This window comes from Equus caballus, chromosome 6 (assembly GCF_041296265.1).
Source record: "Equus caballus isolate H_3958 breed thoroughbred chromosome 6, TB-T2T, whole genome shotgun sequence".
In the NCBI taxonomy this organism is placed as follows: domain Eukaryota; kingdom Metazoa; phylum Chordata; class Mammalia; order Perissodactyla; family Equidae; genus Equus; species Equus caballus.
Genome location: NC_091689.1, coordinates 48,384,520 through 48,411,967, shown reverse-complemented (window position 1 = coordinate 48,411,967; position 27,448 = coordinate 48,384,520). Strand labels below are relative to the sequence as shown.

The 27,448-nt window shown below is 41.5% G+C and overlaps 1 protein-coding gene across 6 annotated transcripts in view; it reads right to left on the bottom strand.

The window, feature by feature from the left end:
• Positions 1 to 12,412: 12,412 nt before the first annotated feature.
• Positions 12,413 to 27,448, bottom strand: part of SLC2A3 (solute carrier family 2 member 3) — a 68,692-nt gene continuing 53,656 nt past the window's right edge. For 4 of the 6 annotated variants that reach the window (XM_023643091.2, XM_023643090.2, XM_070270966.1 and 1 more), the window contains exons 3-11: positions 21,517 to 21,609; positions 20,805 to 20,965; positions 19,745 to 19,985; positions 19,239 to 19,401; positions 18,734 to 18,921; positions 17,639 to 17,743; positions 17,164 to 17,265; positions 15,956 to 16,159; positions 12,413 to 14,954 (exon numbers count right to left, since the gene is read on the bottom strand). In XM_023643091.2, the coding sequence (XP_023498859.1) occupies positions 14,736 to 14,954; positions 15,956 to 16,159; positions 17,164 to 17,265; positions 17,639 to 17,743; positions 18,734 to 18,921; positions 19,239 to 19,401; positions 19,745 to 19,985; positions 20,805 to 20,965; positions 21,517 to 21,609 (1,476 nt within the window). In that variant the 3' untranslated portion in view covers positions 12,413 to 14,735. Of the gene's footprint in view, positions 14,955 to 15,955; positions 16,160 to 17,163; positions 17,266 to 17,638; positions 17,744 to 18,733; positions 18,922 to 19,238; positions 19,402 to 19,744; positions 19,986 to 20,804; positions 20,966 to 21,516; positions 21,610 to 23,243; positions 23,407 to 23,562; positions 23,724 to 27,448 lie in introns of those variants that run through there. The other 2 variants (XM_001498757.5, XM_023643089.2) reach the window with 2 other exon arrangements.

Below are 27,448 nucleotides of genomic sequence, written 5' to 3'. Positions count from 1 at the left end.
TGGCTCAGTGGTGTAGTGGTTAAGTTCGTGTGCTCCGCTTCGGTGGCCCAGGGTTTGCAGTTTCGGATCCCAGGCGTGGACCTAGCACTGCTCATCAAGCCATGCTGAGACAGCATCCCACATAACATAGAGGAAGATTGGCACAGATGTTAGCTCAGCGACAATCCTCCTCGAGCAAAAAGAGGAGGATTGGCAATGGATGTTAGCTCAGGGCCAATCTTCCTCACAAAGAAAGAAAGTCATAATTATTTTAGCCAAAAGGAAGGGAATATGAAATAAATCTGCTCAGTTTAGGTATTTACAAAGATCCTACTGGAGTCATGGAACTAATTTTTTTAAGATTTTATTTTTTTTCCTTTTTCTCCCCAAAGCCCCCGGGTACATAGTTGTATATTCTTTGTTGTGGGTCCTTCTACTTGTGGCATATGGGATGCTGCCTCAGCGTGGTTTGATGAGCAGTGCCATGTCCGCACCCGGGATTCAAACCAGCGAACCCCAGGCTGCCTAGAAGTGGAACTTGCGCACTTAACCACTGCGCCACCGGGCCGGCCCCTGTGACTTATTTTTTTGACCCATGGATTACCTACTTACAAGTCTGTTTTTAATTTTCAAGTATTTTGTGTTTTTCCACTCATAATGCTATTGATTTCTAATTCAATTCTCTTGTAGCCAGAGAACATATTCTGTAAGATCTCAGTGTTTTGAAATTTATTGAGACTTGTTTTACGGCATATTGTTTATCTTGTTTATAAGCATTTTCTTTATCTCGTTGAACGTTCCATGCGTACTTTAAATAATGTGTATTCTTCAGTCATTGGGTGTAACGTTCTATAAATGCGATTTAGATAAAGGTGGTTGGTAAAGTTGTTTGGGTCTTCTATATACTTGCTGAACTTTGAGCAGTTGCTCCATTCATTTCTGAGAGGTGGTGGTAAAACTCCAACTATTTTTCATTTGTTTCTCTCTCTCTTTAGTTCTGTCCATTTTTACTTCATGTATTCTTAAATAGTTTTGATCCAAGCATATTTGATCCAAGACCTAGGCATTAGGTCTTCCTAATGAAATGATTCATTTTGTGATTTCTTAAAAATTATTTTATCATCCTGTTATTCTCTTTTAATACTCCTTTTCTTGAAGTATATTCTCTCTGATATCCTCCTATTCTATTGTAAACCCATGACAATTACATTTTCAACATCACTCCACCAAAACTCTTCCTGTAAAGATTGCAAATGATCTCTGCATTGCTAAATCCAATGGTAATTCTCAGTCCTTATCTTACTAGACCATACAGAGGAAATCAGCATTTCCACAATAACTCTAAGTCATGTACTAAGATAAAAATTCAACTAACAGAAAAGATGCTTCACGTTTAGCCCCCTTGGACAAACATCATAATACCTTCATAGATATTCAATATTATACCCTTGGGGCTGGCCCAGTGGCGTGCAGCAGTTAAGTGCACAAGTTCCACTGTGGCAGCCCGGGGTTCGCCGGTTCGGATCCCGGGTGTGGACATGGCACCACTTGGCAAGAAATGCTGTGATAGGTATCCCACATATAAAGTAGAGGAAGATGGGCACGGATGTTAGCTCAGGGCCAGTCTTCCTCAGCAAAAAGAGAAGGATTGGCAGCAGATGTTAGCTCAGGGCTAATCTTCCTCACAACAAACAAACAAACAAACAAACAAAAACAAAACAAAATCAATATTATACTCTTCTTTGTTCCTTTTTTTATAAAGATTTTATTTTTTTCCTTTTTCTCCCCAAAGCCCCCCAGTACATAGTTGTATATTCTTAGTTGTGGGTCCTTCCAGTTGTGGCATGTGGAACGCCGCCTCAGCATGGCTTGATGAGCGGTGCCACGTTTGTGCCCAGGATCCAAACTGGCAAAACCCCGGGGCCATCGAAGCTGAGCGAAGCCGAGCGCGGGAACTTAACCACTCCACCACGGCCACAGGCTGGCCCCTTCTTTGTTTTTCTAAACAGTGTTATTCCTTTTGTTTTCAAACATAAATGTGACTTCTTTTCCAATATATGTTTTCAGTACCCTCTTTCACATGTATATTATCAGTATAGCTTTCCAAAGACCTTTTTGGAGTTTGCTAATTTATAATAAGGTCCACCTTTTCCTCACCTGCTAAGCACCAAATGTCTACTCTTCCATGCTGGTGTCACGAAGTTCTTCCTTCTCTACTTACCAGTAGGCAAATCTTGGAGTGGATCTTTGGTATATTTATGTATATAATGGAGAGCCTATAATTTTAATTTAAAAGCCTGGGGTGCTGATACCTAGGTCCTCTCTGATAAGCATTTTGCTTACCTCCTGTAATGTAGTTCTCATAAATAACAATGTTTTATTTCTAATTTGTTTCTGTGGTCTTTTCTCACAGAAAATCGATATATTCTTGGAAGGATCCGGAGCAACACAGACCCTAAGACCAGTGGAGGTAGAGTTCCAGGGTTTGGATCAAGTGTGCATATGGTGAAATTCCTTGGTGTCTTGCTTCCTTCAGGTGCCAAGCAAGCTCCATACTTGAGCTGTTTTCAGAAAGATATTGTTGTTTTCGGGTAGATATCATATACTGACCCTGTCTATCTGTTTGCCTGTCTGTTATGTCTAGCTTCTTTGTTACTGCTTCTTACCTGGACCCCAGAAAAATTTTGTCTACTCTTTTTCAACTTGGGAGAAATCCACTTCGCATTAGTAGTGCTTACTCCAACAGTCAGGATGGGAGCCCACTCCCACTTAGTTCATTTTAAACTACTGTGTTTTCCTTTATGCATAATTTGGAATTGGTACACCAGAAAAAAAAAATTGGTGGAGTTTTTTGCTTGACTTATCTTTCATATTTTATCTGTCATAATACTTTCTCAGTTTATGGGGCAAATTTTCCAACATGTCTGTAAAGCTTTAGTCAAATTTCAACCACTTATCTTGTACCACCCTCATAGCTCTAACCAGGTAGAATGCAAACTGTGGCACTAAGCAAGGATTAAGTAATTTAGCAACAAAATATGCTGTGAGAGTCATTAGACCCTTCTAATTATCACGAGTATGCTGTGAACTGCAGGTTAATGAATTGTGGGGCACAGCCCATAGGAAACCCTTGCGGAACCCTAGAAGACTACAGCAGTACACCTTTGACACCTAGAGGAGACATTAGTCTCATTTTCAAGAACTCACTCCTTTTCAGAATGAGCACAGGCTGCAACAGCCTGTTTTCTTATCTGTCTCATCTAATGGAATACGGCCACAGATAAGTGGTAAACTCCTGTGGTTTTCCATTAAGCTCAGTGCTTGACAGAAAAGTATGCACAAAACATTTGTGGTAAGGAAAAGAATGAAAATAAACAGAAGTGAAAGAAAAGAAATGAAGAGAAAAAGAAAAAGGAAAAGGCAAGAAAGTAGTCTAATAAAGTGCATGACTCAGCAGGGAAGAGCCTCCTAATCAGAAGAGGAAGTGTCTTACCTACAGAGATAAGAGGTGAATTGACGGGTCCAGGGAGTCAGGCTCCTCCTGGAAGTGCAGGCAAAATTTTGGATTTGTGCATGTGTGTTTTTCTCAGTAGAGTCCAAAACTTTTATCAGATTCTCAAAAAATTTAATTACTAATGCAGAACATAATAAACTGTTTTCAGAACCAGAGGTTACCAACCTGTGACCCATCCCCTCTCCATCCCACCTCCATGATTGTGGTGATGACATCACAGGTGTACACATATGTAAAAAAATTATTGAATTGTATACTTGTTGTGCAATTTGTTATATGTCAATTACACTTCAATAAAGCTGGTTTTTAAAAACTCCATAATAAGAAAACTAACAAGCCAATTAAAAATGGGCAAAATATTTGGGCAGACACTTAACCAAAGAAGACATACAGATGGAAAAAAAACACATGAAAAGATGACCAAACATCATGGATCATCAGAAAACTGCAAATTAAAACTACAGTGAGGGGCTGGCCTGGTGGCACAACAGTTAAGTGCACATGTTCCACTTGGGCGGCCTGGGGTTTGCCGGTTCGGATCCCGGGTGCGGACATGGCACCACTTGGCACGCCGTGCCGTGGTAGGCATCCCACATATAAAGTAGAGGGAGATGGGCATGGATGTTAGCTCAGGGCCAGTCTTCCTCAGCAAAAAGAGGAGGATTGGCAGCAGTTAGCTCAGGGCTAATCTTCCTCAAAAAGAAAAAAAGAAAGAAAAATTGTATAGGGAAAAGAGGCTGGAGACTGGAATCCAGTCTGACTGACTGCCCCAAAAGGGCAATTTAAAATAAGTAAAAGATGCAGGGCACCTAACAACTAGAACAAATTAACTTTTAAAATGTGGTCTTCTTCCAGTCAACTGATTCATTGAAACATGAGGCTTGGGAAGAGAAAGGATGAGAGAGGAGTTGATGAGCCTTTGATTCCTGGGTGGCCACAAAGGCACCGGTGGTATGGAACTGCAGCCGTGCTGTGATCAGCTACTGGAAGTAAAAAGTTACCATTGAAATTCAGAAGTGATGGATCCAACTCCTGGGGCTCATGGGATGTATAAGGAAACAGAAAGTAATAAGAAACAAGCAAAATATGCAATCCCTTGGTTATTGTTATCTGTAATAGCTAAAATCAAAGTACAAGAGAGTGTTAGGGTAGATCCTGATGCTAGGCCAACCTTGGATTCTGGCCAGCCTGAGCTACAGCTGCCAGCCTCAGACTTGCTTCCAAACGGAAAAATTGTGCTGAAATAACAAATAGCAAAGAAGGAATAATTTGTAAGAGAATGGACGAAACAAAAGGGAAAGAGAAAGGGAAGAGACAAGGGATTTGTCCTACCAGGGTGAAAATTCTTAAAACAATTAAGAAACAAGACGAATAAAGCAGACATTGATGGGGTCAAAACAAAGGTCTTAATGCAGCACTATCAGAAGTTGGCTGGACTGATGAGAGCCCTACTGGTCCCTCAACACTGAAGGGCTCTAAACAAAGCTGCTTTATTCACCCTAGTTTGAAGGAATTCAAGAAACTTGACCTCCAGTTACCTAGGGTAATATTCCTGCAACTTAATCAAAATAAGAAATGATGAGAGGTCCTAGGTCCTTTGTCCTGATCCCCAGCGGGGGACCCAAAGCCATATGTACATGAGTCAGTAAAACAGTCAGGGGATACACAAGTGTCATTTCTGGGACTCCTTGACATGGAAGCCCCATGCACTGTGGTTCCAAAACCTGGTGGTGAAGACCTAATGTGGGCTACAGTTAGGTTGGAAGTATATAAGAACACAAGGGGTTGATGGGACTAAGGTGAAAATTTCAATGGAAATTGGTATGTTTGAACAGGCTTTATGTGAAGTGGTTGTGTCTCCTTTACCCAAACGTATTATATAGATGGATATTGTGCCTGACTGGGGAATGCCTCCCTCCCTAGTTTTGTACAAAGCATGTAAATCCACCCCTCTGCCTATACTGATTGGACACACCAGGGTTGACCAAGACAATATTTTTTTCTTTTGCTTTTTCTTTATTTTTGAGGAAGATTAGCCCTGAGCTAACTACTGCCAGTCCTCCTCTTTTTTTGCTGAGGAAGCCTGGCCCTAAGCTAACATCTGTGCCTATCTTCCTCTACTTTATACCTGGGACACCTACCACAGCATGGCTTGCCAAGTGGTGCCATGTCCACACCTGGGATCTGGGCCAGCGAAACCCGGGCTGCCTAGAAGTGGAACGTGGGAACTTAACTGCTGCGCCACCGGGCCGACCCCGACCAAGACAATATTTGAAGGAGTTGTTACCTAAAACATTGCTGATAGACTCTGCAATAATGAAACTTATTCCAGTGTTCTATTAAACCTATCTTTCAACAGAAAAGATGTCATTTACAATAAGCATCAATAAAATAAAATGATATAAAATATCTCCTAAGTATTTTATTTGAGAACCCCTACGAATAAAACTGTAAAACTTTTCTAAGGAATATACAGATAGGAAGACAATATTGTAAAGATACTAGTTCTTCTCAAATGAATTTATATTCAATGTTATCCCAATTAAAATACCAAAGGGATGGATTTCTTTTTGGAAGCTGAAAAAAATTAATCCTGGGAAATTCTAGGGGCCAGCCCTGTGGTGGAGTGGTTAAGTTTGCATGCTCCGCTTCGGCGGCCCAGGGTTTTGCTGGTTCAGATCCCAGGCGCGGACATGACACTGCTCATCAAGCCATGCTGAGGTGGCGTCCCATGTAGCAGAACCAGAGGCACTCACAACTAGAATATACAACGATGTACTGGGGGGTTTTGGGGAGAATAAGAAGGCAAAAAAAAATTCTGAAAAAGGAAAATGAAGAGGGTGTAGCCCAGCAGATATCTTATTTTATTTATTTATTTATTTTTTCCCTTTTTCTCCCCAAAGCCCCCCAGTACATACTTGTTTATTCTTCGTTGTGGGTCCTTCTAGTTGTGGCATGTGGGACGCCGCCTCAGCGTGGTTTGATGAGTGGTGCCATGTCCGTGCCCAGGATTCAAACCCATGAAACACTGGGCCGCCTGCAGTGGAGCATGCGAACTTAACCACTCGGCCGTGGGGCCAGCCCCTCCAGCAGATATTTTAAAAATAAGTAAGCAATTTGGTGCTGCAGAAGAAACAGATCAACGGGAGAAGATGGTCCAAAATAGCCCCAAGTATGTATGAAAATTTAATATATGGTAAAGTTGGTATTTCAAATCAGAGAAGAAAAGGAGTGTTCAGTGAATGATATTGGTTAGTTATTGAGGAAAAAAACACAAAGGTGGATCCCTATTTCACACCATACTCACAAACTCCAAAGAAATCAAAGATTTAAACATAAATGAAAACTGTCAAATTACTAGAAGAAACATTGGTAAATATTTTTAATATTTGATACTTATAACACTGGGATGAAAAAGTCCTTTTTAAGAAGGAATTGGTACACAAAGGCTGTAAAGGAACAAATTGTGAGATTTGATTAATAACTATTTTTTAAAAATCCTGTGGGGCAAAACCAAAATAGAAATCTACCTTTGCAATATATATCACAAACAAAAAGTTAATTTCTTTCATATACAAAGAAGAGGGAGAGTCCATGGTAAAGAGTCTGCTTAAACTATCACTAACTGAAACTGATGTGTTGGACTCTCCAGCTATTATGGTGGATTTGCTAGTTGTATCAATTTTGCTTTATATATTTTGAGACCATTTTATTGGGTTTATACATCTTTACAATTGCTAAATCTTCATGGTGAATTGGACCTTTGTCTTAATGAAGTGATATTCCTCTATTCCTCATTTTGATTTTGGTCTTAAGGTCTATTTTGGATAGTAATATAGTTAAAATAACTCTCTTCTAATTAAAGTTTGCCTGACATATCTTTAAAATTTTTTTTTTTTGAATTTCCAGATCTTTAGACTATAGGCGCATCTCTTGTTAAAAGCATATAGCTGTTTACCACTTCTTCCAGCTCCATGGGTACCAAGCCACAATCGTCTTTTATCTGGATAATTGCAGGAGCTTCTGACTGGTCTCTCTGCATCTCTCGTTGCCTAAATTCAGTGCAAAATTTCCTTTGGGTACGTGACTAAGGATGGAATTACTGGGTCATTGGGTAGTTGAATTTCATCAGTTATCTTTTGCTCATAACAGCCCCCAAATTCGGTAGCTTAAAGTAACAATTATTTATTATCATTCACACATCTGTGAATGGGCTAGGGGGTCAGCAGATCCAGGCTGGGCTAGGCTCTGCTCCAAGCTAGAGATTTAGCTGAGTTAGGCTTCTCACTGAGGTTTGGACTAAGATCTAACACCACTTAGCAGAGAGCATGGAATTGGGGGTGGGGTGGGGTGGGTGAAGAATTGGGGTCAGACTTGTTCAACTTTCCTAGATAAGCAAACTACTTTTTAAAGTGATGGTACAGTTTTACACTCTTACTAGCACTAAAGACAGTTTTCAGAGGCCAGCTGCGTGGCCGAGTGGTTAAGTTCACTCGCTCTGCTGTGGCAGCCCAGGGTTTCGCCCATTGGAATCCTTGGCGCGGACATGGCCCTGCTCATCAGGCCATGCTGAGGCGGCGTCCCACATGCCACAACTAGAAGGACCCACAACTAAAAATATGCAACTATGTACCCACGGGCTTTAGGGAGAAAAAGGAAAAATAAAATCTTTAAAAAAATTTAGTTTGTAAAGTTTCCTATTCAGAACATTTAGGTTTTTACATCACTTTTTAATTCCTTACTTTCATTCTTGTCGTAAGCTTTTTATTAAACAGCTTTATTTTTACATAATTTATGTCTTATAAAGTTCAACTGTTTAAAGCATATAATTTAACGATTTTTAGCATTTTTACAGAGTTGTGGAACCACCACCATAATCTCATTTTAGAGTGATTCCATCACCCTGTCCCTATTAGAAGTCATTCCCTATCCCTCTGTGTCCTCACCCTCCTTCTTTTTCCTTCCCGTAGTTCTAGGATACCACTAATCTACTTTCTCTCTATAGATTTGCCTATTCTGAAAATTTCGTATAATATGTGGTCTTATAATACGTCATCATATATATATATGTGAGTCATATAATATGTGGTCTGTTGTGACTGGCTTCATACACTTACAATGTTTTCAAGGTTCATTCATATTATACCATGTATAGTATTTCATTCCTTTTTTATGGTCAGATAATATTGCATTGTATAGATGTACCACATTTTGTTTTTCCACTCATCTATTGATGGATATATGGGTTATTTCCAACTTGGGGTTACTGTGAATAATGCTGCTATGAACATTCATGAACAAGTTTTTGTGTGAATCTCTGTCTTCATTTTTCTTGAGTAATATACCTATTGCTGGGTCATATAGTAACCACTGTTTTTATAAACCCTATTTTATTTATTTTGTCTTGTTTCTTCTCCAAAAGACATCCTTTTCAAAATATTTCTCCTCTGATACATACAAATGGTTCACAGATAGGAAAATACAAATAGCATTTAACCATGAGAAAAAATGCACAATCTCATAATAAAAACGCAAACTTGAAGCACAGGATCCTTTTCTCACTTCAGACTGATAAAGATTAAATGTTTGATAATAAATCATTTTGGTAAAAATGCGTAGAAACTGGCACCCTTACACATGGTTGGCTACTTAACTTTACTCCAGTCCTTGAATATCTAATGAAGAGACAAGGGGTGCCAGTTTCAGTTTTGCCAATTCATTCACTGGGTTTCCTTATTTTCAAAAAAATGAGATTTGCATCTAATTTCTGAAATCTAGCCCAACTCAAATGATTCAGCCCTATCAATTAAGTCACAAACACTAAAACAACCCATGAAGGGTGGCTGAATTCACTTCAGAATAAGACAGGCGAGAAATACCTGCATTTGAAAGTTTGCTGGGTTCCCAGCATTTTCTGGGGCTATAGCTAGAACTAGTTTTAACGGTCTTGAACAAAACGGAGTAAGAACGACGGCTTTCCGCGGCGCCCGCGCCTGCGCAGGAAGGCGGCTCGCGGAAGGCGCCGCGCGGCCGAAGCCCCGCCTCCTGCAGGATCTGCAGCTCGCCCGCGCGGGTCGGGCCAACAACACGGCCTGGGCAGCGCAGCTGGGCGCTCTCGGCCGCAGGGCCACGCCTGGGGCCGTCGGGGCTGCGCGCCCCGGAACGCCTAGCGCGCTCTGTGCTCGCGGGCGGCTGCCGTCGAGGCTGGAGCGGTGGCATCGGAGAGAGCAGGGCTGCGAGCACAGAAGGAGGGTGGACTCCTGGCGGCACCCCCGCTTTCAGCGGTGCCGCCGCATCCTTGGCTCGGATCAAGGACACAGATTTGTTACTGGATGATTTGTTGGTGCCGCTCTGGGACTCGACACCCAAGAGGTTCTCCGTGGTGATGACCCAGAACGTAGAGCCTGATCTAGTCGGCTCAGGCCTCACCCGCAGCCTGGTCCCCAACATCATCTCGCAGCTCTGCGGTTCCAGGCGCAGAGGCACTCCCTGTGCTTTTCCCTTGACTCACTCACTTGATCAGCTCTGGACAGGGGCCGCCAGCGCAGCCTCGGCTGGAGCCACCCAGTTGGAACTTTGGCCAAATTTCTGCAACACATATTTTTGATTAAAAAAAAAAAGTGACATGTTTCTAATTGAATTTTATCTAAAGCCCAGGTGGCTTTGGGAGGTGTAGAAGAAGGAAATTATTTCAATCAAGGACCACTTCATACAGACAGCCGTCTAACGTTTATTGTGCTAGTTATCAATTTATTGAAGTTCCAGATTCATCCTTCAATATCTGCTTTGTGGTAATGGATGGAATTCCTTTAAATCAATTCTTCTTTAGAGTGTTAAGTACAATGAAGTTTTCTTAATAGAGGGTGCTGGAAGGATATTGTAGGAGGAAGGGGGCTTCTCCTGCTGGTTCCAGGGGCCACACCATAGGTCAGCAGTGTCCATGAGAGAACACTTGGTGTGCCCTGCCTCAGCCATGAACCCAGAGTGCGAGTTCCCTCAGCCACCTCATGGCCCCAGCCCAGGCCTGGCGATCAATTTCCACAAGGCTCCAGGCCTTCCACTCATAGTAGTTTCCTCTGAATATGCACATACTTGGCCACCAGCTGTGTCTCACCTGGAGAATTGTGTCCCACTTGTCTGGGGAATGCACACCAGCTCTGGCCCATGCAATCCAGCAAATTTGTCTGCTATCCAGCAGACTCCAACTATGCCTTTTCCATTAACATCTTAACCTCAGCTTTGGTATCTAGGATACCATACTGAGTTCTCTTACATACTTTATTTTTTACTTAGTCTTATTACAGTTTAATATTCTTTACATTAAACTTTCCTGTTTATTTATTTTGAGGAAGATTAACCTTGAGCTAACATCTGCTGCCAATCCTCCTCTTTTTGCCGAGGAAGACTGGCCCTGAGCTAACATTTGTGCCCATCTTCCTCTACTTTATATGTGGGACACCTGCCACAGCCTGGCTTGCCAAGGGATGCCATGTCTGCACCTGGGATCCGAACAGATGAAACTTGAGCTGCCAAAGTCAAATGTGGGAACTTTGCTGTGCCACAGGGCTGGCCCCTAAACTTTGTGGTTTGCCTTGATAGGAGCCAGACTGATAGACTTAATAAACATCAGTTACATGTCAGGCAGTGTTCTAGGCATGAACAAGGCAGACAAGGTACTTGCTATTATGGCGCTTATATTTCACAGAGGTTTTTAACTAAGACCTAACTCGCAAGATAGGCTCAGCCATGCCAACTTTTGAGACAGAATATTGTAAGCACAAGGGGACAAGTGTAAAGAAACTAAGTGATAATGAACTTGATGTAATGAGAACTAGGAAGACCAGTGGGGCTACACTTCAGTGAGCAGAGAGAATAACAAGAGAGGAAGATGAAAAAACAAACCTTTTAGGTAAAGTTAACCGTAACTTATTGTCAGGGTGGTTTTGAGAATGAATGAAAGCAGTATACTAAAAGTCACACCAGGGTAACAGGAGCAAGCTGGGACTTATGGTCACCCAATTTATAGGCCACAGTAAAGGAGTCTGGATACTATTTTAAGCGTGACAAGATGTAACTGGAAGGCTTTAAGAAGGGGAGTGACATGATCTGACTTTAAAAGATCACTCTGATTATGTGGAGAATGAACTATGAGGAAGCAAAGGTGGAAAAAGGGAGCTAACACAACCACAATTATGGAAAATGTGGTGTACTCAGAGGCTCTTTTGCGACAGTCAGGGGTCTTTCATTCTTTCATTTCCTCTAACATACAAAGTACCACTGTAAGGATTATGTTGAGAGTAAGGAAGCTCATGCCTGGGCTGAACAGAAATAGACAGTAGCAATTCAAATATCTTTAGTAAGTAAATAGAAACATAGGGAAGGGAGTGTCAGAACTACAGAAAGGCAGGCATGCAGGTGTTAATGAGTGCCATAGTGGGTGGGAGGTGTTTTCTTACATAAATGGGAGCTGACCGAAAAGGTAGCAGAGACCTTGCCCTGGAGGGCTGTGTGAGTCTTTTCTGTAGTCCATTGAAAACTATAGAAGGATTTTAAGTAGGATAGTGATAAATATGTCATATGGATGCCTTGACATCAGTGTAGACTGAATTTTAGACATCAAAGACTGGAGGAGAAAGGAAGTAGGAAAGACTCTAAGAAGGAAGAAAAGAATTCTCACGGGGGGAGGGCAGGGGGAAGAAAGCAACGTAATATATTAAATATGCAAAGCAATGTTACTAAGGCTTTTTCGTTTCATCTGCAGAATAACAAGTACTATTTTCATATGTATGAGACTTTCTTAGAAGAAACTTACTCAAGGTTACAACAGGTACTGAGTGGCCAAACCAGGATTTAAAGCTGATATTGTTGTTATAGGAAGGACAAAAATAAAACAAAACAAAAAAAACCAAGCCTGTGATGTCATATGTACTTTCAGAATTTTTATTTCAAAACAAAGAACTACAGTAACATTAATAATAGAAAATCCATTTGGAAATATTCACAATCTGGTCACTGAGAAACGGGAAAACTTCCACACTCCGTCACTGCCAACCCACTGCTTTTGAGGAGCCAGAAGGAGAGGCACAGTTAGAGGAAAGTCACCTGTTCCAGCAAAGCCCCAGTCCATAGCTCTATGAGTTTTTATCCAAAGGCTCAATGACCAGAGGGAATGGTGAGAACTGAGAACTAAAATACTGCCGTAGGCAAGGGTTTGGCTAAAGGGCCTGAAATGTGTAAGCACCAAGGAGGGAAAGGGAGACCAAGCAACATACAAGAAAGGGAAGATCGGGGTCCAATCTCCATTTATAAAAATACTGGGAAAGTAGATGACCGTGGAGGTGTCCGTGACCTGTAGCAAGTGTAAATCCCTCCACCTCATCCAACTCTCTGAAACACTCTAGTTAGAAAAGTCTTTAGCTTGTTTCTTAGCCCCTGAAAAGAATGCCTCCCTTTCCCCCAAGACCCTCCTCCAGGGTCCCCAGGAGGCCACATGTCCTGAGCTCACACTCTCCTTACTACTCCCATCGTCTGGGTCTGGAGTGAGGCCGAGCCCTCCACTCTCAATCTCAAGATTTAGGGAGTTCTCCCCCTACTCTCCAACAAGGAAAGGTAGCCAGATGAGACTGAACTCTAAAGTCTGGAAGAAAACCATAGATGCAAATTCGACCCAGCAGAGGCAGTGTTATTTACATACATAGGGATGAGTTTTAACACATTCTACCCAAAGCGGGGCTGTGGGAACATAGAGGAAACAAGTTACCAGTAAACTACTTCCACCCAGAGCAAAGTGACAGTGCACATACATTCATACTCTCAAGTATGGGCTACACCGCACATTTACTCAATACCATCTCAAATGTGGCCTGCGGGAAAGACTCAAGTTCTCTAAGACCACTTGACATAATACTATGGTAACATGGTAACAGGCTAACTTGACATGGTAACAGACATAAACAAGCATGCAATGACCCTAAAGCAATAATATACTTCAACTAAACAATCATTAAGAAAAAATCCTCCCCCAGAGCTGAGGTTACAAATTTCAAGTTAGCTATGAACATTCTCCTCCGAATTCCTTTTAAAGCTGTGGCTTATAACAAAATAAAAATCAACATCTAAAATCTCCTAAAGAACAAAATGGAGAAACAACAAACCTCTACCAAGAATCAATATTTTAGGTTGGTCATTTGGAGGGCTTTCCCATCAAATGCGTGGTAGAAGTACTTGAAAAAAAAAGTGAGTCCACTACAAGGGGAAGAAGTTGTTTGATGCAGTGAGGGGAGAGAAGATTTCTAGAAATAACCTTGACTTCTCTAGACACTATCCAAAATTAGAACCCATCAACCACCATTAACCACAATGCCCATCTTAGCAATAATCCTGGATTTCAAGTAATACTACATATAATCTTAAACAAAGAAAAAATTTCCAAAGGAAACCAGTAGCTTCTTTACACAGGCACATGACTTTTCTGAGAAATTAAACTTGAACTTTCCATCTGAAGGACAGAAATTGTTAAGAGGCAATGTGCAAACCTCACACACATCATATACCCTCCAATAACGCATTACATTTCTCCCTAAATTCTTCCATTCTTATTGCACCTTAGCCTCTCCAGTATCAAATCTTCCACCCTATAACCTATCTTTAAGCACCTCCCTCCAACCTCAATTTCCTTATGTTTTCATTATTTGGTAAAATTACTTTACACTTAAAAAAATAAATATTTATGCAATAAAACCAGAAGGTAAAATAAATAAAACTCAAGTTAATTTGCTCTGCAGAGCTGTATGGAAGTGAGGAAGGTGCTCTTATTGAATCCCTCTCTGTCCTCCACACTCATGTATATTTGTTTCCTGGTAAGTCTGAGGCTGGGGGAAATTGTACCCTCACTCTCATTCCCCTATGTGCCCTCGTGAGGCAATATTAGAACCTAAGGGGGAGGAGCTGGCAAAGCTGTCATATGCCAAGTGGCCAATCCCTCCTGAAATGAAGGTAGGTTCACTTGGTCTCTCCTAAACAGAAGAGAATGTCCAAGAAATGAAATGTTTAAAAAGCCATTGAAGATACAACTAACCTCAGCATTGGGTTCCTCTGAGTGCTCATGGAGTGTGTGGGATGAGAAAGGAATCAAGTAGCAGCATTCAGAAACAGTCCTGGGTTACAACCTGATGAGGTCTCTCCCTCATTCAGAGAGAGGCTGCTTTTCCATGTTGGGAGGGGGGCGGGAAGCAGGCATGGCTTAGACATTGGTGGTGGTCTCCTTGACAGGCTGGATGCTGTTCATCTCCATCATGGGGCCTTTCTCAGCTCTATTAGGATCCTGTGCCTGCACTTCAAAAGCTCGCGTAATTTCCTCAAAAGTCCTGCCACGGGTCTCAGGGACTTTGAAGTAGGTGAAGACCAAGAAAATAACAAGGAAGGCGGAGAAGACAAGAAAAACGTAGGCTCCTAAATAGGTCTAGTGAAAGGAAACAAAAAACAAGTGTTGATATAAAAATCTGGTCATTGACAAACTCCAGTTTCCTTCACATCCATATTTCCAATAGGCTTCACGCCTATATTTAACCTGATTGATGAACATCCCATGCTTAGTGAGCCTGTAAGATCATGAAGCTATTAACACTAATTCAAATTATAGATTTTAAGTACAGATCTTCCTCGACTTACGATGGGGTTATGTCCTGATAAACCCATCATCGTAAGTTAAAAATATCATTAGGTTGAAAATACATTTAATATGCCTAAGCTACTGAGCATCATATCTTAGCCTAGCCTACCTTAAACGTGCTCAGAACACTTACATTAGCTTATAATTGGGCAAAATCATCTAATACAAAGCCTATTTTATAGTAAACTGTAGAATATCTCATGTAATTTATTGACTACTGTACTGAAAGTGGAAAACAGAATGGTTGTCCAGGTATGGAATGGTCCTAAGTGTATCGGGTGTTTACCGTCACCATCGTGTGGCTGATTGAAAGCTGGGACTCAAAGCTGTTGCCCAGCATCATGAGCGTATCTTACCACATATTGCTAGCCCAGGAAAAGATCAAAATCCAAAATTCCAAGTATGGTTTCCACTGAACGTGTATCACTTTCTCACCATCGTAAAGTCGAAAAATTGTAAGTTGAACCATTCTAAGTCAGGGACTGTTTGTATTGGTTTGGAATCCTTTGAGGCTTATCACTATCATTCTGTTTCTAGGCAGAACTCTGCCTGTATCATCTCAGACTAGCAGTCCTTTTTAAAAGTTTCCAGTTTTGCCCTCATGCTTCAATCTTTTCTGCTATAATCCCTTCTTTTTCTATGTATCATTGAATATTAGGGAAAAATCTGCTTTAAAGCCCTTGATATCTAATCCTTCATGATGTCAGTAACCATTATTAAGGTATATCTTAAACATGTTGGCTTAAGTGGGCTGGTTTCAAGATGGACTAGGTGAGTTTTATTTTACTTACTGCAGCTGAGGGGAAGAGCAGTCCAACTAAAAAGTTGGAGGTCCAGTTGGAACAACCAGCCACTGCCACTGCAGCTGGGCGAGGTCCCTGGCTGAAGAGTTCGGCCACAATAAACCAGGGAATGGGGCCTGGGCCAACTTCAAAGAAGGCCACGAAGATCAAGATAGCCCCAATACAGACAAAACTCATCCACTGATAGTCACCCTATATGAGGAAGGAAGAGATAAAAGTTAACATTAAAGACAGCATGATGGGGAGGGGGGAGAGCAAAAGGGGGGATTAGGCACAGATGTCTGGTGATGGACTATAATCAGTTTTTGGGTGGTGAACATGATGTAATGTACACAAAATTCGAAATATATTACGATGTACATCTGAAAGCTATATAATGTTATAATGCAATGTTACTGCAATAAAAACAAAAAAGGAGAAAAAAGAGAGAGAATAAAGACCACCTGAGCTTTGGGAAGTTCATTGAAAAAAAAAACATAAAGACAGCCTGACTTAGGTAGGATCCAGCTTGCCAGAGATGAGTACTGATTGATAATGAAAAGCTCCTTCTGTCCTATGGAATAATGGAGTTACTGGACTGAGCCAAAAGCCTTGGGTTTTTGAATCCTAGCTATGTGATTACACAAATGTCATTTTGCACTGAGACCATTTCATCATCTGTAAAGCGGGAATAATAATTACCTCAAGATTACTTTAACAATTAGATAACTTTTTTTAAAAATAAAGATTGGCCGTGAGCTAACATCTATTGCCGATCTTTTTTCCTTCTTCTTCTCCTTCCCAAAGCCCCCCAGTACATAGTTGTACATTTTAGTTGTAGGTTCTTCCAGTTCTGCTATGTGGGATGCTGCCTCAGCATGGCTTGATGAGCAGTGTTAGGTCCATGCCCAGGATCCGCACTGGTGAAACCCTGGGCTGCTGAAGCAGAGTGTGCGAACTTAACCACTTGGCCACGGAACCGGCCCCTAGATAACGTGTTTTACAAGCCATATGTTATACAGATTTAAGGATTCCAGCAGTTGTTTAATTACCTATCTCTAATGATCCACTTTTTTTTTAAAACTCTGGTAATGTTGCTTCTCTCAAATTTGACTCGATCCACCCCCAATCTTCAGTACCCATCCATCACAGAGAATCAACTGTAAGCTCTCTCCTTCCCCCGTCCCCTTCCTTTCCTTCACTCAAAGAGCACTCACCTTTAATAAGAGAGAAACAGTCATGAGGATAGAACAAAAAGCCATCCCTCCAAGGCCTATCATATGTAGCGTCCTTCTCCCTGCCCTATCCACCAGGAACAGCTAAAAGAAGAAGAAAATAACATGAGACTTCTGCTTTCCCCCTTCATGAAAACACTGTATGAGCTACCTGCATCTGCCTTCTCAATAGCAGGATACTTGTTGCAGTCACACTCCCCCTTTTCCAGTTCCAAGTTTAAAGCATCCTATATAATAATCTCTTCTGTATCTCTTTCTTTCCCATCCATTCCACATTTGCTTGAAGAGAGTGAAGACTACTTACACTCATCATTCAATAACTCTTTTTCCCCAAAGAGGAAAAAAGGTTTAACTAAATGATGGTAAGGAGGTGGAAGGACATGCAACCTATCTTTGAACACGTGTAGCAAGAATTCTCCTTCCCCCCTGCTGAAAATTATCAAATCATTCAACTTACAGAAACTACGGTGAAGATAGTATTAACCACACCCGCACCAATAGTGGCATAAATTGGCTCCTGAACACCTGCATCTCTGAAGATTCCTGTTGAGTAATAGAACACCTAATAGGAAACAAAAGAAGACGCACACTTGAAACAGCAACTATGCACAGCAGTTAAACAGAACTGTCAAAGTCCCAAAAGTTTCTAGGGTTTTTTGGTTCAATCACAGTATCTTTTCTGCAAATGAAATACCTTTTGTATCTTATCTCTATTCTCAATTCTAGTGGCTCATTTCCATTTTCTCTTCTAACTACGGTTATTCCTACCACTCCATTTAGTCTCTTCCTTACATTCACTTTATTACCTTATATAAAGGTTTAAGTCTTATTAAGTTTTTCATTTAAGCTTTTTCAATGGACTTTTCCCCTAACCCTCAAAACAGTGATAAGTACACTGATGTCCCAATTTGACAGTGAAGAAATTGAGGAGTAACCCCAGCTCACTCATACAGTTAGAAGCAGAACTTGGGCAAGTATTCTTAGCCCTAGGTGCTTTCCAAGTGTTTTAGGAAATAATACTAGCCACTACTTTAATTTAATATAGTAAATAAACTACTATTTAATATATACTATTTTTATTATTTACTCAATACAGTGCTAAAACATAGGGTTGCAACAACTATCATTGTCAAAGAGATGTCAAAATATTGGACTCAGACTTCAAGGTAACATGAACACAGTATCTAGATCATCCAGATTCAGTCAGTCCCTCAGGTATGGCTCAGGAATTTATTATTTCACCCAGAGTATTTGCCTCCATACTGGTACTCGCCAGACTTCTTTTTTGTTTCCTTTTTCTCCCCAAAGCCCCCTGGTACATAGTTGTATATTCTTCGTTGTGAGTCCTTCTAGTTGTGGCATGTGGGACGCTGCCTCAGCGTGGTTTGATGAGCAGTGCCATGTCCGCGCCCAGGATTCGAACCGACGAAGCACTGGGCCGCCTGCAGCGGAGTGCGCGAACTTAACCACTCGGCCACAGGGCCAGCCCCTCTGGTCAAGTGTTTTAAATGAAGTATTGTATGGCACCTTTGACACAAAAGTAGATACTCACAGCATTGATTCCAGAGAGCTGCTGAGAGAGCTGGAGCATGATGGAAATGATGATGGGCTGCCGGTAGTTGGGTGCTCTAAAGAGCTCTAGCACAGTGACTTGCTTTTCCTGGGCCATCCTAATACTCTCATCTTTCATCTCCTGGATGTCCTGAGCCACATCCTGGGTGCCCCACAATCGCTGAAGGACTAGCAAAAAGAACAAAGAGGAAAGGATAAATATAAAGTGCTGTCCTAAATTCATTTTTTGCAAAAGACAGCTGGGAAGAAGCCACACAAGAGGAGCCCTGGATGTGGCTGATCAATCAGCATCCATGCCTTAACTTACCTTCTCATCTCATTCTTTAAGGGTTGAAAAAGTTTCTTACTTAAGAGTAATAAGAAAACTCTCCACTTGGGTTCTGAGGGGCAGGGAAAGGAAATTACAAAAAATAGATCCAATACCCCCACCCTAAAACGAACCACAACCCTAAAATTCCTATAGTGAAGGTGTGAAAAATACTCACTCTTCTTAGTACTCTCCTCTTCCTTTCTGTTAATGAGCAAGAATCTAGGACTTTCAGGGCAAAATGGAAGGGCTGCACTTTGTAGGATAGCTGGAATGATGGTGAAGGCCAATAGCAGGGGCCAAAGATCATCAGTTCCCAAGATGACTTTCAGACCAAAGATCTAGAAACCAGCCAAAGATAACACTATAGTATTATGCCACTATCTTATGTCACTATCTTATCCCATATAGTATTATTATAGTAGTATAAAGTAAATCCTGTACTTTATAGGTCTCAAGTTGATTTAAAAAAAAGTTCAGAAAATCATCCACTTTTTTTACCACAAGAAAAGATAAATTATGTTTCTTTTCCTTTCTCTACCCTGCCTGCTTCTTTAGCTGTCTGTGAGCTATCTGAAACTTATAATTGAATATGTGCCAGACATTCTTTTGAGTACTTTATCCATGTTAACTCATTTAATGAGCCATGAAACTAACATTCCTTAAGTATAACTTCTAGAGTACCTGGGCCACCAGAATCCCGACGACGATGCCCAGCTGGTTGAGAGTGCCAAAGGCCCCCCGTAGGGCAGTAGGAGATATCTCTCCAATGTACATGGGCACGAAACCTGTACAGAGTCCGCAGAAGAGGCCAATAATCAATCGGCCCAGAATCAGCATTTCAAATGACTCCGCTAATTTGCAGAACCCCATAAGGCAGCCACCAGTGACAGCCAACAGGTTGGCAATAAGCATTGAATTGCGCCTGAAAGGTTAAGCAAAGACAAGTGAAGTTAGCAAAATAGGCCCCAATCTCTCCCCTTCTTTCCTATCATTCTACTCTTTTCCAAACTCACATATTCTCTCTTTTTTTTAAAAGATTTTATTTTTCCTTTTTCTCCCAAAGCCCCGTGGTACATAGTTGTATATTTTTAGTTGTGGCACGTGGGATGCCGCCTCAGCATGGCTTGATGAGCAGTGCCGTGTCCACGCCCAGGATTCAACCGGTGAAACCCTGGGCCACCGAAGCAGAGTGCGCGAACTTAACTATTTGGCCATGGGGCTGGCCCCTCACATATCCTCTTTTGGTCTAACTTGTCCACTTTCTATTATCAGATCATTTCTAGTTGGGCTAACTATGATCAATGGTTCTTACACCTCTATATGCATAAAACTCACCTAGAGAACTTGTTTAAGATTCCCCTGTCTTAGCTGTGGCCTAAGATTTTAGCAAGCACTTTTAGGACAATAATTCTCAAAGTGGTCCGCAAACTAACAGCAACAGTTAGAAATTTGCTACATTGTCCCCCTCCACCCCAGAATTACTAAATCATTAGGTCTGACTCTGGAGCAAGGCCCACCAATCTGTTTTTCTAAAAGGCCTCCAGGTGATCTGATGCAATGCAGGGTAGCAGAGCTCCAGGCAAGAGTGGTCATATTCAGTGCCAGCTGGACTAGGTTTCCCTTGATCAGAATTTGAGGCGCTCTCACTCGAACGCATCATCACTTCCCCACCCTAATTCTCAGTACCTTTTCTCAGCATAACCAGTAAAACCCTCTTCCTTGCCCAGTTTCTGGTCAATACCTGCCAAAGCGGTTGACAAAGAGTCCAACAGAGAAGGAGCCAATCATACCACCAACGGAGAAGATGGCCACAGACAAGGACCAGAGGGACGTGAGTAACACCTCAGTGGGACGGTATGTTAACTTGTCTTCCAAACTGTAATTGAGAAAGTCCCTTATGATCTGCAAATTAAAATGGTTGATGGGAGGGCAGACTGTTAGAGCTGGATGAGAAAAGAGACAAATATTGCAGATTTTCCTTCCCCTAAAAGAACAGCATTATGATTACCTTAAAAGTAAAGAATCAAGGGAATGAATAGATGGGATGGAAGAGATAGATAACATACTGGAGCCAATGTTACTAGCTCTGAAAAGAACAATTTTTTATTTGTCCTTAAAATCCCAGTAGGTAGTAGCACTGATGTTCAGTGACTACCCCAGCCCACTCCTAAGAACAACCCCCTCTTCTTTGTAACTGACCCCTAAGGAATAATAAAGGAAGTCTATCACCATAGGGTGAGAGGAAGAATGAGTATAGTCCACAGTATAGGGGGCAAATGAGCTTTTTGATTTGATTAGTGATTCAACCAGACTTTCCCATCAATATTATTCTCCCTCTTCAGTCTTAAGACAAGTTAGATACCAAGTTTGTCTTAAAGTCTTAATTCTTGAAACCCTTCTTAAAGGAATAATTTCCCTATTCCAAATTCTAACTCTACTTGCTGGGCACTCACCATCTCAGGAGCATTGATGACTCCAGTGTTGTAGCCAAACTGGAAAGAGCCTATTGTAGCAATGCTGATGGCAAAGATCAGAGAGGCGGTGACCTGAGGAGGGGGAGGAGGAAGGGAGAAACAGTCCTTAAAGCTCTTGATTGACGAATGACTCATTAATTAAGGAGAGGTATTAGGAGAACTTGGCATATGAGTAGTAAGAAAAGAACAAAAACTTAATGAGATTTAGGTAACGAATGGGGAAGACAAAAGAGGAGGTTATACTGAAGAACTTATCTGGAGATAAATGGACAGGCATGTAGAATAAAGTTGGGAAAACTGACAAGAAAATTTAGGAAGAAAGAACTTGGTTAGTCCGTTTGGAAGCATTCAAAAAAGTGCCCCAGTTAAAAGCAAGCATAGAATTGCACCCAAGAATAGAAAGAACTGGGAGATCAGAGGAAAAGAGAGCTTTAGGATTCCTAACAAGAGATTATTTTGTAAACAGCTAGGTCCACCGTAGTCTCATCTGTACCGCAGATTCCATGGAAGCCCGGAGTGGTGACGGCCACGTGCGTCTTTACCACTGGGCTGCTCTTTGACTATCTCTGGGTCATGGAATGTACAGTATCTACCCACTGCATCCTGGCCCCATTTGAAATTCTTCCCGTTTATTTAATACTGTACTGCTATCCTGCACCCAGCAGGGGGAGAGCACAAGCTCACTCCCAACCCAACACAGAGGAGACATTTCTTAGCGGAGGGTGGGGGGCAGAATCAACCCAGTCATCTCACCTTGCCGGGAATAATTCAAGTGGGTGTTATCTTAGATTTCCACCTCAAGGTAGCTCAATTTTTATGCCTGGGGCCATCCTCTATGGCCCCAAACCTTCCTTATCTTAAACTCCTTCTCTCTCAGGCAGGCTGGGACTTTCTGTTCCCCAAGTTGACCTTGCCTGCCAGGCAAACAGGCGTAAGTACCCCTGAGATCCTCTGCTAGTGCATAGTTCTTTCTGTTTAATCCTTTTCTTTTCAGTAAAAATTTCTTCTTTTCCCCCTCATCATCTATCATCCTTGAGGGCCTTTTCCTCTTCTTTCCCATTTTTCATCCCTTCTCTTATCTTTCTTTATTTTCAATTAAGTTTACCTTAGTGAAAATACCTTTTTCCCTACAAATATTGCATACATGACACACAATAATACATTAACATCTCCTGCACTCACAATCATAACCACAATGGGAAAGACAACTGGAATTCTCTCTCCTTAGTATCCAGGGAATCCCAGAGGTTATGGAACAGATAGCTGGACACTGACCCACACCTCCAAACAAATCCCAGGTCCTTTCAAAGTCTAATGCTTCCAGGGAAATCCTCATGCTGGCTCTGAGACCCCCACTTGTAATCACCACAACCAAGCTGCCCCTGGTCCCCTGAACGCTTGATCCTCTCATCCTCAAATCTTCAGTAGCATGTAATTACGTAAAAAAAAAAATCTGAGAAGTAAACACAACTTCTCCAGGTGACTTTCTGTACAGCAGGAAGATGAACGGTGCTGGGATAAATCCTTTACAGGATATGACATTCAAAGAGAACTGGTGAAACTGTAGCATTGCAGGTTGGACAAGAATGAAAAGGCCTTCAGATGGCTAGGCTACTTAGAATAGAACACAGCAATCACCACTAAGGTTTGCCTTTCTGAATATACCCCAAACAAGCAAAAATAACTGGTAATTGTGTCATTCTTACCTTCTGTGTCCCCATGGCCCTAATTTAATTCTTTTCGAATCTTCACGAAAGATCTAGGAGTAGTATTCCAGAAACACCTCTTCCAGCCAACAAAACCTTAAAAATGTCCCCAGCAGCAAGTTTTCCTTCAGGTCATCAGTTGTCCTCCTATGCCTCACCCACACTGTTTAGAGATCACGCCAGGCACCCATTTATAATCTCTGCAAGGGGTGGAGTCTGGAAGGGGACAAGCCACCCCCCAACCCCCGCCCTGGCCCCACCCCGGCCCCACCCCACACCGGCTCCCAAGTAATCTTGTGACCTCTCAGAAGTTTCTGACCTCAAATTCTGGCTCCACCCTAGGCAACGACATACTCCTTCCTCTTGTTTAAAACCACATCCTTTACTGTCCCCATTCGGTTTTTTTACGCCGTCGTCCTTCCCTCTTTTAATAGCAGCTATAGCCTCTTAGTTTCACAGACAAAATGCTACCAGAAAAGCCTGGAGGGAGGGCAAATAAATTTTATCTTTTGCTCTCACATCTGCTCTGAATTGAATCAATCTATAAAGAGATGAGAATAAATATTATCTAAGTAAGGCAAGGTCGAGTGGGTGCTATTATCTGAGAATTAAGGTTTTTTGAAGGAGTGTAAGCAGAAAGAATTCATAATCCTATACATTTAATCAGCTGCTTTTTGACTGCAGGCTGGGTCTACAATCTTGAAGGAGAGGGAAGGAAGGACAGTCTGAGAGAAGAAAAGAGAGGGAAAAATTGGACCAGTTTTTGGCTCTACTTGTCCTCAGATTAGCATAATCTCTCCTGGGAGTAAGGAAACCTGAATATCCAGGAGCCAGACCAACTCTCCTGGGCTGCAGGAAGGAGACAATTAACTGCCTGTGGGATACAATCCAAAATCCTTAATATGGCATTCATCATACCACCCATTCTGCGTTCTACCCATTCTGCAATGTTTTGCCCCTAGTCTCAGGTTTATAGCATCTAGAGATGGAACAATTTGTCAAATTCAGTTAAACAGGTATTTGCTGAGCACATACTATGTATCAGGTACTCTTTAAGAAGTTGGGAATTTATCAGTATAAAGGACAAAAAAATCCTAATCCTTAAGGAATTTGTAGTATTTCCCTTCTTCCACTTAAAAAAATAAAAAAGGGCAAAGCCAACTGGTTCTTACACAGATGAGACAATTATCAATATCTCAGTAACTATAGACTGAATTTCTTGAAAGAAAGTATGAGGTAAATATATGATTACTAAGCTATAAAACTGAGCAAGTAAGAAAAACAGATAAGAAAAATGTGAACAGTGGAAGATGAAGGATAATGAAAGGAGAGAGGTGGCTGCAGTATGAGGGTAAACAAAGCAAAACAATTTAGTTGTGGTTAAAGAGTTGGGTAAGTGAGAGATAAGATCAAGGCTTTGCTGGAGGGGAAATATCAAAGGTCAAATTCCTAATGCCCATTAATTTGTAGCCTAGCAACCCCTTCAGTATGGGGTAAGAGGGTGTTTGGGTAAAAGAAGCCTGGTAAAGGGATACAATTTTTCTAAATTGTAGCCAGAGGAGATGCATCTTCTTTTGGGGTTTTGGTTGTAGGTCTACAATTCAAATTGCTACCACAGGACCTGAAACAAACCAGATGATGATGTTTCCTTCCCTTAAATGAGAATATCTGTTGTTGTTTTTTTTGAGGAAGATTAGCCCTGAGCTAACATCTGCTGCCGATCCGCCTCTTTTTGCTGAGGAAGATTGGCCCTGAGCTAACATCCGTGCCCATCTTCCTCCACTTTATATGTGGGACACCTACCACAGCATGGCTTGCCAAGTGGTGCCATGTCCGCACCCGGAATCTGAACTGGTGAACCCCAGGCCGCTGAAGCGGAACTTGTGCACTTAACCGCTGCGCCCCCAGGCTGGCCCTGAGAGAATATCTTCTAAATCTGATTGTTAGCTAAGAGAACTGAGGACGGGTGAAAGGTGACATCCAAGAAAACCTTCTCAGAGTTCACACTTCCCCTCCCCCATCTCATCCTGGTTTTCCAGGAAATACTGGGCGTAGAGGCCCCTTTAGTTAGCACAGCAACTGAATTTAGCAGCCGAAGGACAAAGAATATCCTATAGGGCAACACTGTCCAATAGAAATATAATTCAAGCCACTTGAGAAATATTAAATTTTCCAGTAGCCACATTAAAAATTTAAAAAGAAACAAGAGAAATTAACTTTATTTTATTTGACTGGCTATATAAAAAAATTATCATTTCAGCATGTAATCAACATAAAAATTATTAATTTACTTTTTGTCCAAGTCTTCAAAATCCAGTATATATTTTACATTTATAACACATCTCTATTTTAGACTCTAAGTTTTCTACAGTTAGAGTAACATGTCATTCTATCAAAACAACATGGGGCTGGCCTGGTGGCACAGCGGTTAAGTCCACATGTTTCGCTTCTCGGCGGCCCAGGGTTCCCCGGTTCAGATCCGGGATGTGGACATGGCACTGCTTGGCAAAAGCCATGCTGTAGTGGGTGTCCCACATATAAAGTAGAGGAAGATGGGCACGGATGTTAGTCAGGGCCAGGCTTCCTCAGCAAAAAGAGGAGGTTTGGCAGCAGATGTTAGCTCAGGGCTAATTTCCTCAAAACAAAACAAAACCAAAAAAAACTAAAGTTGTGTTTACTGGGAAAATATTTTAAATTTCTTCAATTTTAAATTAATTAAAATTAACAATTAAATTCCTCAGCCTCCCTAGCTACAGGTAAGTGCTCAACAGCTACCCGAGGCTCATAGCTGGACCTTGCAGCTTATATTAAGAAGATCATGCTGTCCCCTCTTTTCCTCTACTTTTTTCTCCAATGTTTTTTATGTTTGACTTTATTATTTGTCTCACAATGTCTTCTTGGCTTTAAATCACTTTGTCTTTTCTTTCTCCCTCTCCCTAGCCTTAGAATAATTATTTTTTAATGTTTTGCAAGAGTAAATGACAGGAGTGAAAGTAAAAAGTAGGTCTGTTTTATCTCTTCATTTACTCAGAGCAGGCTCCAATATAATTCCAGAACACAGCGTTTGCTCCAGTAATTATTTGCCCAATATTTATTAAAAGAATAAAGGAAATAATTACGAAGGCACAGGAATATACTTGTCCCAAAATAACTTGTGTAAAACAGCTATGGAGAAAGACAATACTGAGGGTTAAGTTTTAGATGTTTGAAATCTGTAGAATACTTTCTTGGTAAAAAAAAAAAAAAAGAAGGAGGGTGAAGGGGAGAGAGATCTGAAACCTGTTTTCTCTGGCTAAACTCAGTCTGAGAAAATTACTTTTAAAAACTAAGAACTACCAAATGATCTAGCTATTCCATTTCTGGGTATTTATCCAAAGAACACAAAAACGCTAATTTGAAAAGACATATGTACCCTTATATTCACTGCAGCATTATTTAAAATGCTAAGACTTGGAAACAACCTAAGTGCCTGTGGGGGATCAGAATCGGCCACCCCAAAATATGTCTCTTTGGCATGAGGATCATTTTGGGCTGGTTACTTTTAAAAACTGCACAGGGCCAGCCCTGTGGCCGAGTGGTTAAGTTTGTGTGCTCTGCTTCGGTGGCCCAGGGTTTTGCTGGTTCAGATCCTGGGTGCAGACATGGCACCGCTCATCAAGCCATGCTGAGGTGGCGTCCCACATAGCACAGCCAGAGGGACTCACAACTAGAATATACAACTATGTACTGGGACGGGGGGAGGGGGAGCTTTGGGGAGGAAAAGAAGAAAAGAAGAAGAAGGAGAAGAAGAAGAAGAAGAAGAAGAAAAAGAAGAAGAAGAAAAGATTGCCAACAGATGTTAGCTCAGGTGCCAATCTTTAAACAAAACCTGCAGACATGGGAGAAGCTCTGAAAAGTAGAATTTTACCCTTTGCATGAGACATTTACATTTGTAAGGGAAATCTCCATCTGTAAATCTATATCCCTCTCTGTACCAGGAAGAAGGGGGCATGACCATATCTCTAGAAACTCTTATCAGTGCAGAAGGCAAGGACGTAAACCTGCATAATAACCTTACTCTTGTTTACTGTGCTTTTCTGGTACTCTCTCATAACTGACTCTCCCTACCCCCAACATCTTCCTTTGAAGATGGTATTTAAGAAGAGAGCCTCCACCATTTTGGCAAGTTGCTCAGTTTTCCTGAGTGCCTCCCATGTATATATGTT